Below are 14,084 nucleotides of genomic sequence, written 5' to 3'. Positions count from 1 at the left end.
TTTCATCTTAGAAGTGAATGGACAGTCTACAGCACAACTGCTTACAACCAGATACCTTCAACACTTTCTGGGATTCTGAGAGACTCAGTCAACCCATTGTGAACTCAGAGACTGCTGCTATTGTCTCTAAGCGTAAATATCTTGTATCTTCTCCCCAGCAAAACAATCTAAGCCTTCCTTTGATCTCTAACAATCAAACCACCCCAGCTTACTGTCATGCAGACTTCAGAACAGCTCGCATAACCCTCTTCATTTACCATAGATTAAAGTCATAAAAAATGATTATCTTATAAACTTCTCAGTTGTAACAATATCAAATCTGCTGTTCCTCTCCAAGTCCCTGATTGTACCATTGTCACCCAGCTTCCCCAAAAACTCTTTTCAGATCCCTTCAATCCAGTTTAAGCCCAGTGCACCAAGTCCAATATCACCCAAATCAAAATCACTAGTGGCATCTTCTATGATCAAGAGGGATGTGTTATCCCTTCTTGTTCATAACCCCTGTGGTTTCCAAGACAGTTGATCACTCCATCCTGTTCCACGACCTCTCTACCACAATCTGCCTTTCAAAACAGCTAACACACCTTTAGCAACAATTCTCCTCTGACCTAACGTAGTTACCTTTTTTTTTGATATTCGTTCACAGGATGTGGGCATTGCTGGCTAGGCCAGCATTTATTTCCCATCCCTAATTTCCCTTAAGTGATGGTGAGCCACCTTCTGAACTGCTGCAGTCCATATGGTGTAGGTACTGTTCCTAACAGTGCTGTTAGGAAGGGCATTCCAAGATTTTGACCCAGCGACAGTGAAGGAACAGTGATATAGTCACTATCAGTATGGTGTGTGGCTTGGAGGGGACTTACAGGTGGTGATGGTGTTCCCAAGCTTCTGCTGCCTTTGTCCTTCTAGGTGTTAGAGGTCGGAGGTTTGCAAGGTTCTGTTGAAGGAACTGTGATGAGTTGCTGTAGTGCATCTTGCCATCACTGTGCATTGGTAGTGGAGAGAGTGAATGTTTAAGGTGGTGGATGGGGTGCCAATCAAGCAGGCTGCTTTGTTCTGGATGGTGTCAAGCTTCTTGAGTGTTGTTGGAGCAAGACTCCATCAAACTCCTGACTTGAGTCTTGTAGATGGCAAGTCAAGAGGTGAGTTACTTGCCACAGAATTCCTAGCCTCTGACCTGCTCTTATAGCTATTGTGTTTATATGGCTGGTCCAGTTCAGTTTTTGGTTGACGTTAATCCCAGGATGTTGACAGTGGGGGATTCAGCAGTGATAATGCCATTGAACATCATGGGGAGACAGTTAGATTCTCTTTTGTTGGAGGTGGTCATTGCCTGGCACTTGTGTGACGCAAATGTTACTTGCCCTCTTTCAGCACAAGCCTGAATATTGTCCAGGTCTTGTTGCATATGGACATGGACAGCTTCAGTATCTGAGAAGTCACAAATGGTGCTGAACAATGTGCAACAATCAGCGAACACCCCCACTTCTAATCTTACAGTGGAGAGTAAGTCATTGATGAAGCAGCTGAAGACTTCAGGACTGCCCAAAAGCTTTATCTTTGTCCACTTCCTCTTTTTTGCATTCACCTGTTGTTACTTGTAAACATTTTGGTATTGCCCACAGGTATATTATCAACTTCCATATGTATGCTAATGACTCCAACTTTATCCCTCTTCCATCACCCTGAATTCCACAGCCACATATATGTCATCAGACTGCCAATCTGATCACAATTCATTGAAGAGCAAAACTTTTCTTTGCTTGAACATTAGGAAATCGAATACCATCTTATTCAGTTGCTGCCAAAAACTCTATACCTCAACTGCTTACTGTACTTAAACTAGGAGTATGATCTGCATACAAACATAAGAGTGCACCAGCAAATAAGGCCAGAGCAGGCAAAAATAGTAATAAGGCAGAACTTGAGGCTCTTTATCAGAATGCTTGCAACATCTGTAACAAGATGAATGAATTGGTAGCACAAATTGAGTATGCTATGATTGCCTTTGCAGAGACATGGTTGCAAAGTGACCAAGGCAAAAGTAACACCTCTGTTCAAGAAAGGAGAGAGACAGAAAGCAGGAAACTATAGGACACTTAGCTAACATACCTCACTGGAAAATGTCAGAATCTATTTTTAAAGAGGTAGTTGGCAAACATTTCGAAAATCATAATCCTATCAGGCAGGGTCAACCTGGTTTTGTGAAAGGAAATTGGGTACCTTATTAGAGTTCTTTGAGGAAGTAACAAGGTAGATAAAGGGGAACCAGTAGATATAGTGTATTTGGATTTTCAAAAGTTCTTTGTTAAGGTGCCACATAAAAGGTTACTACACAAAGAGCTTATGGGGACATAACATTCGACTAGCATCGGAAGATGCTGGCCCGCAGAAATTACAAGAAATAAATACCTACTTACCTGGTCTTGAAAGAACGTTGACACTTCCATTCGCAGAAGCTGCTTGGGGCCTGTGTAGAAAGACACCTCACAGGCCCTTGTGAAGTCTAGATCCAGCATATTCAAGGAGGCCACGCTCCTTTTTTATGACACTAGCTGCCGTAAAGCAGGACAGTTTAAAGGGCCAGGGAAACTGACTGGCCAGGGAGAAGGTAAGTATCTAAGGTAAGTAGATAGAATTTGAGGGGGTTAGGCGGGTGGACCTGTGATTGGAGGGGGCGGCCTGTGGGTTGGGGGAGTCCGAGGTCCGTGGGGGGTGTACAAGGTCGGGGGGTGTCGGGGTAGGTCTTTGGTCACGGGAGATCGGGGTGTCAGGGGATGTCTGGGTGCAAGGGAGGTCGGGGGGTCCCCAGGGGGAGTCTGAGCTCAGGGGAGGCTGGGAGGGTTCCTGAGGTCAGGGGGGTTAGGTAGGGGTTCCCTGAGGCCAGGGGGAGTTCAGGGGGATTCCCCGAGGTCGGGGTGGGTTGGTGGGAGGGGTGGTCCTTGAGGTCGAGGGGGTTTCCGAGGTTGGGGGAGGGGTTCAGAGGGTGGGGGAGGGGTTGGCGGGGTCCGGCAGAGGTTGGTGGGGATGCGGTTTCCGAAGTTGGGGTATTCGAGGGCCCTGGGGTGTTCTGGGTGGGCGGGTCCCGATGTCGAGGGGGGGGATTCCAAGCTCAGTGGGGGGTGGTGGGGTTGAGGGGTTCCGAGGTCGGGGGTGGGGTGTTGGGTTGGAGATCCGCGGGAGGGGGAGAGTCAGAGGTCGGCGGTGTGGGGGGGCTCTGAGGCTGGGGAGGCTGGTCCAAGTTCAGGAGGGGGGATTTGTGGGTCCGAGTTCGGGGGGGCCAGGTGGGGAGGTGGGGGTTGTCGGGGGGTGCGGGGGTGCGGTGGTGGGAGGTTGGTCGGTGGTGTGGGGAGTCCCGTGGGGATGGTCTGGGTCTTTACAATAGTTACTCAGCTCAGAAGAGGTTTTAATTCTTACAAGTTTTTCTGGGTAACTATTGGTATAACCCCAGCAGAACCATCCAAAGTTTGTGATTTAACTCACATTTTTGCACGGTTTCCAGCGCAGTGTAGTTGTCCAGAGGAAGCGGGCACTTCTGGGCAGTTGCTGTGCAAACCCTTACCTAGGAATTTGCCACAGAGATTCCCCAGGGCATCTTTAGGCTACACCCCAAATCCAACCCTGAGGAGCACGTAAGTTATAAGCCATGGTTTTATGGAGTGATATATTAGCATGAATAGAAAACTGGCTAACTAACAGGGAGCAGGGAGTCAGGTTAAAAAAGTAATTTTCAGGATGGCAAACTTTAACTGGCAGAGCGCCACAAGTATCAGGGCTGGAACCTCAACTATTACAATCTTGACTTGGATGAAGAGACCATCTGTATTGTGGCTAAATTTGCTGACTATATGAAGAATAGGTAGGAAAGCAAGTTGAGAGGGGGATTCAAGGAGTCTGCAAAGGTACATACAGGTTAACTGAGTAGGCAAAAAAATGGCAGATGGGATATAATGTGGGAAAATGTGAAACTTTACACTTTGGCAGGAAGAATAGAAAAGCAGAATATTATTTAAATGCAGAGACACTACAGAATGTTGCAGTACAGAGGAATCGGGGTGTCCTTGTACATGAATCACAAAATGTTAGCATATGGGTACAGCAAGTAATTAGGAAAGCAAATGGAATTAGCCTTCATTGTAAGGGGGATAGAGTATAAAAGTAGGGACGTCTTGCTATGACTGTACAAGGCGTTGGTGAGACCATACCTGGAGTACGGTGTACAAGTTTGGTCATCTTACTCAAGGAGGGATATACTTGTATTGGAAGTAGTTCAGGAAAGATTCACTAGGGCGATTTCTGGGATGAGGACTTTGTCTTATGAGGAAAAGTTGAGCAGGTTGGGCCTATACATTTTGGAGTTTAGAGGTGATCTTATTGAAGCATATAAAATTCTGAGGGGGCTTGACAGGGTAAATGCTGAGAGGTTTCTCATTGTGGTGAGGTGTGTGGAATCTTGAACCAATGTCACCCATTTAAGACAGAGGTGAGAAAGAATTTCTCCTCTCTCAGGGTTATTAGTCTTTGGAATTCTCTAGGTCCTTGAATATATTCAAGGCTGAGTTAGACAGATTTTTGATTGACAAGGGAGTCAAGGGTTTTGGGGATCAGTCAGAAAAGCAGAGTTAAGGCCACAATCAGGTCAGCCATGATCTTATCAAATACTGGAGAATGCACGAGGGGCCATTTGGCCTACTTTTGCTTCTAATTCTTCTGTTCTCCAGTAATTGAAGATTAATTTCCAGAACACTGCTGCGAGCAACACAGGAGATAAACTTTAGGGGCATTAAACAACATTTTATTTTAAATCTACTATTTTCATTTATTAATTATAAAATATTGGAGATGGGAGTCAGGTGAAAGGTTATTCCATGAACATTCAAGATTAATCCAATCTGGTGCGAGTGGGGTTGGGATCCAGTGCAGGTGCATTTTGAAAATCACAGTCCTGGAGGTCATCTCAGGATCCTGATCTTTCCAAGATGGTTTGAAATGATCAGTTATGGAGGGGGGTGTTGGGGGAGGGAATAGAAAATCCTCTTGCCTCCAATTAACATTTCTTTTTGAGCTTGTTAATGGGCTAGGGAGGTTGAGGGCAAGATTTTTGATGGCCAAATCAGTAAACCCAAAGAGTCTGGGGCATAGCTTTTTGGTTCACTGCATGGAAATCCAAAATTTTGTATCTATTTGTAGAAAACTGAAGTTTGATGGGCCAACTTGTGCTGGGTCAAGCGCCATCCCTTTACTTTGCACGTATGGCCATTTTCTTCCATGTTCCAGCTCCAGGTCTTCTAAGGAGCTGCCTGCCGTATTCAACAATACAGACTGCGCCAGGCTGTCAGCTCCACTTCCTGGAGGTGTGGGTTCTGCCAGGATTACTCAGCTCCTGATCTCATTACATCCTTGGTTCAAACATGGACAAAAGAGCTGAACTCGAGGTATGGTGAGAACGACTGCCCTAGACTTCGGGGCCACATTTGACTGAGTTTAGGAGCCCTAGCAAAACTGGAGCCAGTGGGAGTCAGGGGGAACACTCGCCGCTGGTTGGGTCATACCTAGCACAAAGGATAGGAAGATGGTTGTGGTTGTTGGAGGTCAATCGTCTCAGTTCCAGGACTTCACAGCAGGACTTCCTCAGGATAATGCCCTAGGCCCAATCACCTTCAGCTGCCTCAGTGTCCTTCCTTCCATCATAAGGTTAGAAGTGGGGATGTTCACTGATGATTACACAATGCTCAGCACCATTCGTGACTCCTTAGATACAGAAGCAGTTCATGTCCCGCAACACCTGGTCAATATCCAGGCTTGGGCTGACAAGTGGCAAGTAATATTAATGTCACACAAGTGCCAGACAATGACTATCTCCAACAAGAGAGAATCTAATCATCAGCCCTTGACATTCAATGGCATTACTATCGCTGAATTCCCCACTATCAACTTCCTAGGGATTGCTATTGACCAGAAACTGAACTGGACTAGCCATATAAATGTGGTGGCTACAAGAGCAGGTCAGAGGCTAGGAATCCTGAAGTGAATAACTCACCTCCTGACTCCCCAAAGCCTGTTCACCATCCACAGGGCACAAGTCAAGAATATGATGAAATACTCTGCACTTGCCTGGATAAATGCACCTCCAGCAACACTCGAGAAGCTGGATACCATCCAGGACAAAGCAGCCCATTTGATTGGCATCCCATCCATAAACAGTCTCTCCCTCCATACCCACACACAGTAGCAGCGGTGTGTACCATCTACAAGATGCACTGCAAGAACTCACCAAGGCTCCTTAGACAGCATCTCCTAAACCCACAACCACTATCATGGAGAAGGAGAAGGGCAGCAGATGGGAACGCCACTGCCTGCAAGTCCCCCTCCAAGCCATTCGCCACCCTGACTTGCAAATATATCGCCGTTCCTTCACTGTCTGAGTCAAAATCCTGGAACTCCCTTTCTAACAGCACTGTAGCTGTACCTACACCACATGAACTGCAACGGTTCAAGGAGGAAGCTCACGACCACCTTCTCATGGGCAATTAGGGATGGGCAATAAGTGCTGGTCTAGACAGTGACGCCGAGATCCCATGAATGAATAAGGACAATTTGATCACTGAGCTCCTCCCCAGTCCAGTTAGAGCATTTAAAAATTGTGTCACGAGAACAACACAGTGGAGGTGCATTGTCAGGATTTGGAATTCATCTGGATATTGGGTTCCCGACTGACTTTCAAAGAGTCTATTCATTTTCCAGTTGGCCATGGGAAGGCAGTGCATGTGGAGGTTGGACTGATGGGGGTGGGGGGGGTGGCGGGGGTAGGATAGTTCGAGATGAGAGGCCGTGTAATGAAACCACCAGAAACATAGCCAACCAGAGTTAGCAGCCCTACCTATGATGCTTTGATTCTGGCCTCATACAATGCTATTCCCTACACCTTGATGTTTCTCACTCACTACCAGAACTGTCAGTTCTCTAGGCTCTATCCCTGGAACTGACTCCATCCTTCTCTTTGTCTTGCTATTTCTCTCCCCAGTTTTAAATTCCTTTTCAACACCCAAAATTACACTTATGAATTTAAATAATTCTTCTACTACCACTAAGTCCACCCTGATAATAAGAAGCACCATGAGAATTATTAAAGGAACTATAGAAATGCGAGATGATCTTATTGATTTTGTTTTGTGACGAGCAGTTGGATGACCTAATAAATCTCAGCTTGATTTTTGGATGAGTACTATCTTAAAATTTCACTTCACATGTTTGTTCATCAAGAATTCAAGGATATTTTACTTTTTAAATACAGCAGGTTCAGCAGACTTTGCAAACTAACCACAGACAACAGACCTCAGTTTCCAGTCAAGATGCCCTCACAGCCTCTCTCTATAACACTATGATGATTTCCAAGCCCAAAACCACAAATGTTGAGCAACTTACTTCTACTTTATCCCAAAATTCCAACCAAAGCTGTGCAGTTATCACTTTCACTCAGGATAGACCGCTGCGGTAAGTGTAAAGGTGTTATACGAAGTCTTTGTGCATAAAATCTCTCCCCATCCCCAGCCCATCCTCACCCATTCCAAATGTGTGGATTGTTCTAGAAACTAGCTGACCAGTTTAAAAACAAACTAGAAATTTAACAAAGAATCATTAAGTTTTTTTAAAAATAATCTAGTACATTTTAATATCATAGATTTCTTTTGGGAGGTACTGGAAAGAGTGACTGTCAGAAAATATATACATTTTTAAATGTCATTTCATTTACATTTAATTGTTTGTAGTCCTCAATATTCATGCTGTCATGGGCACACTTAACAGTACCTTCTTTGGTCAGAAAACATTGTTTGATTTTCATTCTTATGAATAAAGTACAAGATATAAATGTTTTATTTTATGTTTGACAGTTAAAATGAGAAAATAATTCTAAAGCTCTATGACTTGTTTACAGAATAAAAAGTTTGAGAAGATATATTGCCCCTGTTCAGATGGCTCAACAGGTTTATCCAAGAAGGTCCCAGGTTTAATCCTCTGTCAACACAAAGTTAACCCAACTCAGTTGGGGTGAATGCCAAGATTCTTAATCTCAGTGCCTCTAAATTATGGATTGAAAAAATTACCTGTATTCCCAGTCTTGATCACTATCCAGTAGCTACCTACCAAAAGTGTACAATGGGTTTAGCTGTGATGCCCACTGCAGTCAACTGGCACTTAATGTCACTCACTATGAATGATGGCAACTTCGACAAAATATTGGATAGCAAATGGTATCTGAAACCATAACCCAGCCGGGACGCAACAAAGGAGGGGAGAAGAAAATGTATTAGAAACAACAAGATATAACTTAGAAAAATACCTGGAAAAACTCAGCAGGTCTGACAGCATCTGCGGAGAGAAATACAGTTAACGTTTTGAGTCCGCATTACTCTTCAATAGAGCAGAACTGTTCTGTTGAAGAGTCATACGGACTTGAAATGTTAACTGCATTCCTCTCTGCAGATACTGTCAGACCTGCTGAGTTTTTCAAGTTATTTTTATTTTTGTTTTCGTTATGGATTTCCAGCATCCGCCATTTTTTGCTTTATATAACTTATCATGTTGCTCTTCTATTTAAGTTTTGAAAACTTATGATGATTATTTAATACTATCCTTTTCTCCCTCTCACCAGATTCACTCAAGACCAACAACTTGTGACAAAGCTGGTGACTGCTCCTATGGGATGCAGTGCAGTTATGGTTCCAACAACAATGTTCATGGGTCAAGTAGTGACATCTTATCCCACCTTTGCCACTCAGCAGCAACAATCTCAGACTTTGCCATTGGCACAAGGCCAGCAAGAGCAGCAACAGGAACAAACAGCCACAGCTCCACCACAGTCCCAAACACCTGTCCATCAGCCACAGCAATGTTGACAGGTACAACCATAAAAGCAAAATACTGCAGATGCCAGAAATCTGAAATAAAACCAGAGTGCTGGGCAAGCTCAGCAGGTCTGGCAGCATCTTGGAGAGAGAAACAGATTTAAAGCTTCAAGTCGAATATGACTCCTACTTGAGTTCCAAAGAAATCATATTCAGCTCAAAACGTTAACTCTGTTTCTCTCTCCACAGGTTCTGCTAGACCTGCTGAGTTTTTCCCTACAGACGTGAAGATGACCTTGTCAGTAGAATAGCCTTTCTATCTACCAAATTAATACATGTAATTAAACGCTGTTTGAAATGAGGATACAAAAAGGTTCCCAGAAAATCATCATTAGAAATCATGGGCAGCATTTTCCGGTTGACGAGCGGGAACAGGGCCCGCTCGCTGACGTGTAAAATGACACGGGATGATGTCGGGCGTGATTCCCAATGTCACCCCCACCTCATTTAGATTTTCAGGTCAGCGGGCACACAGCAAAGTCGGTTCCACACCCGCTAACCTGTCAACAGCCACTTAAGGCCATTAATAAAGTATTTAAAACACTTAATGGACCTGCCCATCCAACCTTAAGGTTGGCAGGCAGGCGAAGAGCCAAGGCGGCCTTCAGAAAAAACATGAAACCTCATCCACAGGTGGAATGAGGTTTCATGAGGGATTTAAAATGTTCTGGAAATTTTTAAATAAAAGTAATGGACATGTCCCAGCTCATGTCACAGTGTCACATGAGGGGACATGTCAATAATTTTTTTTCTCATCTTTATTCAATGTTTGAAACCTGAGCCGATCTCCCTGAGGCAGCACTCCCAACTCAGGGAATCCCCCCCTGCCCGAACAGTGAGCACACAGTGCTTCCTGGCGCATGTCACGCCCACAAAAAATGGTGGCACGCCCCCAACTGGAGGCGCTGATCAGGAGCTGCCTGTTCCCACACAACCCCCCTGATGGGGGGGAAGATCCTGCCCCATGATTACACAACATTTTTTGATCTAAACATAATGTTCTAAAGTTGCTCACTTAAAAATTTCCAAACAACGAATACCACAAATTTATTGACTCAAGTTTGGTGAGCTCTGCATCTTTACCGATTTTCCACCACTTTAAAATATGTACTCTTTTTGAGATGCAAGTTTAAAGATGATCATTTGGGGCATCCTGAATATCTTCAATGTAGAATAATCCTTCCCTCGTCTAATTTAGATAATTTTATTTATTTATGGAAGTTCCTATAAGATTATTTCAAATGTAGTGGCTCAGTTAAAACCAATCATAGGACCAGTCAGTGAACACCTCCATAGGATAAAACATTCACTGAGCACCAGATGGGTAACTTGAATACCAGCAGGGTACACAGCAGAAGCCTTGTCTTTGATATATATATTGAGGAACTCCCAGGTGAGCCCAAAAGGGGAAGTAAATTACATTTAAATAATCTATAAGATGTAAATTTTTCCTAACGAATACTTAAATCGCACCTAAATTTAGTATGGGAATTTCTGTACATTGAAAGTAGTCCCCCACTTCCTTCCTCTAGAGCAGATGCTTCTCCTTCTCTACAGTTGCTCTGTAGAGGAATTTATTGATGAATAACAATTCAGCTCAGTGAAATGAGTCAATTTGTACACAATCATAATTGCAATTATGTTAATTGTCAACTAGACCTTATTTCTGTTTCAGTGGGTTGTTGAAAATGTGCATGTTTTCCCGTACATAAAAATGTTTTATCTATAAAATTATATTTGTTTGTTTTTAAATTTAGGTACCTAGATTACCTCTCAGTAATCAATCCACCCAGCTTATTCTATCAGCCACTTTTCCTCTACAACAGAGTACTTTCACTCATCAGCAGCTTCCCCAGCATAGGACTGACGGTTTATCAGATCCTTCTAAAGCACAGCCACTGTGTGCTGAGTGCAGTCATTTCTAAAAATAAAATCAACAGTAGGCACTAGCTGTATCAGATAACTTGTATAAATACAACCTTGCAGCTTTAATTCATTGTTAAAAGAATGCAGTGTTCTGAAGTCAGTTGCTAACATTGGAAGATAGCTGGAGTATTCTAAATATGGGATTACACCATACTCACCGTAAGGTGCTTATATTTACTGTATTATTGCAAGCTGATCCAGCGGAAAAGAATAAGTTATACGGGTTTTTGATCTGAGGACCATGAGCTCCTTAATACTTGATTTGCAATCAGCAGCTTTATCTGTTTCATTCTGTAAGAATGCACTGCCAACTATTAACCAGTGCAAACAATTATCAACTTCAGTAAAACAAAAGCACTAATGTATTGATAGTTGTGTTTGTAATGGCGAGATAAGCTGCTTCTTTAACTTGGATAGAGTATGGTAGCTGTTGGACTGCTACCTCTACAGTGTCTGTTTCAACCATTATGGTGAAAATTGAAAGGACAGTTTTGAGTGTCAGATACTATTTTCTGAATGTTTTATAAGTGTTTTCTTTATTGTACAAATTTTGTTTAAATATTGTGTAAATAACCAGGAAATGGCAAGTGAAAGATTTTATATGAAGCATGTAAGTGTAACCTGTTCGTAGATTTAAATGTTTTAACTTTTATTCTGTAGAGATGCAGAGGATATTTTGTCTTTTACTCTTATCATTCACTCAAGCAAATGGCATCTACATGTTGACATTTATTTTTCAAGTACTAATGTGTCATTTTGTTCACTTTATTGCTTTATGGGATAGAAATGGGCTTAAATTATGTTAAAATGAATAATCAAATCAATCGAAAGGCTGATTGAGTAGATGCCCAGTAAAATGATGTTTAAGATTATCTATTCTGTTTTATGAAAACAACACACCTGAAATCTGATGACTTTGATTCCCTTTTCATTCAACTTTAGTCATAACTGAATTGGTCAAGACTGCTACTGCATTACAGTATCCTGTTCCATTTTGATGTAAATTATAGCTGTATAACGTGGTTTCTTTGCATAAAGTGATAATATGAACACTTAATATGCAGTATTCTAATACAGGTCTCTTTGTTTAGGTACGTTAATATTGTTTTTTTAAATTTGAGCTTTAGTCATTTTAATGTCATCAATTCAATATTTTCAATTAATATTAATAATTTTGTATTATGTTTTCTCAATTAGACTTTTAACTGAAATATATAAAAATAGTGACCAAGAAAACCTTTTCTCCCCTCCCATATTTCCAGAGCATTATTAAGTAAACTAAGAGTAAGGGAATCTACAGATATAGTTAAAGAGTTTTGTAAATATTCTGAAAAGAAGGCCTTTTGACAGAGCCCAGTTCTACACCATAATGTGTCATTAAACAAACTGACATTCCTGGATGATAACTTCAAACTGTTTATGTGTGCCCGTGACTTATAAGAAGGACAGCACCTCTAATAAAAGAAGTTTCAAGAAATTAATAATATCTGAGTTTCCAATAAAGGAAAATTACGTAACCTGTTTTGTGATCCTTGAAAAGAAATTCTTTATGTTCTCAGAATTGCAAAATATATCAGCACTTTTCTTTCTATCAAGTAGTAACATTGGTTAAGGATAAAAAAAATCCTAAAGCATCATTCATAACCTTTCCAATGTGGAAATATTGTTGTTACAATTTTGTAATGGTAAAATTGGTATTTTGTTTGTAAGAATGATTTGGAAGTGTTTTATTTTTTATTTATTAAGAGTTCTGACATCAGTCTTTGTGTATATGCTAAAAACTGAGTGGTATCCAGTAGTCCATGGTCTACAGCTTTTATGCAATATAGTTCATAAAACCAGCAATAGCCCAGAAATTAATTCAATGTGTATTTTTCATCCTTTTGTATAGTTTTTGAATGGTCAAAATGGATAGTTATTAACATTCTATTACATGTAACATAGAGGAAGTACTAATATAATCATCCTAGACTTAGAGGGGGAAAGCAGTGCTATATCTTAAGATATAAATATTAAAATTCATTTGAATCAATTTCATTGGCAGGGAGTAAAGACCGAAAATACATTCTTGGGCTACGTAAATGAGAATAGTGAGTTTAAGAGTGTATCACAATCTAGATAGTTAATAGTACTTCAAACAGATCAATAACATTTTGCATTAAGATACATTTCATGTGATAAACTGCTATGAAAACACCATACAGGTACAGTTTCTCAAAACCAGCAACCTCGGGACCGATACTATGTCAGATTTTGGATCTTGCAAGTTTTCAGGCCAGGCGGTTCAGGTTGAGCGATTTGGGCTGGGTCAAGTCAGGTCAAGGGTCACTTGGAATGCGGGATAAGACAGATGCGCAAAGCCAAAAGCTAGTCAATGTACTAATGTAGCACCGAGCCCAACAAGCTGGTAAGCTATTTTACTCAGTTAATAATAAAAATTCATGCATGAAAGCTTAAAAAATATCCAGTTTTCCGACAGTTGGTTTTTGAAGAGCCTGACACACTGTAGCTACGCTAGATACCTGGAAAAATTCACATAGTAGCAGTGTTAAGTTTTGAAAGGCAGTTTTTTACCTTCTAGATCTTGCAGACACCAGAACTGGTGGTGATATTACACTACACTTTTTTTCAACTCCGCTCAATAGATAACCCATAACCGTACTTGAGTTTCCAAACCAAGCTACTAAGAAATCCAGGAGGAAATTTGTTTGGTCCAATATAGTGTGCCACAGTTTCCCTATTTTAGTAACACCAGAGAGCTTAGGGACAGGCTGGCATGAGCTGAACTTGAACGACTAGCAAGCGTCTTCAGGGATACTCACATAGTGAATTATGAAGTTTCAAGTTACTTGTTTAGCTAGAACCATCCAAATGACAAAATATTGATTTGCCAGGTTGTTAGAGCAGAGTTTGGTGAATTTACTCTTGATCTACCCATTTACCAGTCCATTGGACTCATTAATTTTTCAGGTGATGAAGTACAGTCGAGCTGCCTTGCTCATCTATCACTGAATCTGCCATGGAGAATCAGTGCCTGCTGTGTCATCTTGAAGCCAAAATGATCCAAAAGAGACGTGGTTTGCTCCCCGACGCAACTAATGAACATAGATTTTAACTCTTAGTAGGTGGACAGTGAGTATTAACAATAAAAACAGAGAAAGCTGGAAACACTCAGCACACCTGTGGCAAGAAAAACAAATTTAACGTTTTGGCTTGGTAACCTTTAGTCAGAAGTGACAAGGGCTAGAGATG

General features: G+C 41.7%; 1 protein-coding gene across 1 annotated transcript in view; it reads left to right on the top strand.

Annotated features, from left to right (window-relative positions):
• clocka (clock circadian regulator a) overlaps nucleotides 1-12,538 on the top strand; it is a 166,169-nt gene extending 153,631 nt beyond the window's left edge. Inside the window, exons 19-21 of the mRNA XM_041196182.1 lie at nucleotides 7,295-7,494; nucleotides 8,654-8,900; nucleotides 10,664-12,538. Coding sequence (XP_041052116.1) covers nucleotides 7,295-7,494; nucleotides 8,654-8,897 — 444 coding nt within the window. The 3' untranslated portion in view covers nucleotides 8,898-8,900; nucleotides 10,664-12,538. The remainder of the gene's footprint in view (nucleotides 1-7,294; nucleotides 7,495-8,653; nucleotides 8,901-10,663) is intronic.
• Nucleotides 12,539-14,084: the final 1,546 nt, after the last annotated feature.

The sequence above is a fragment of the Carcharodon carcharias genome, chromosome 1, assembly GCF_017639515.1.
Source record: "Carcharodon carcharias isolate sCarCar2 chromosome 1, sCarCar2.pri, whole genome shotgun sequence".
Taxonomy (NCBI): Eukaryota; Metazoa; Chordata; class Chondrichthyes; order Lamniformes; family Lamnidae; genus Carcharodon; species Carcharodon carcharias.
This window is presented reverse-complemented; position numbering and strand designations above follow the sequence as displayed.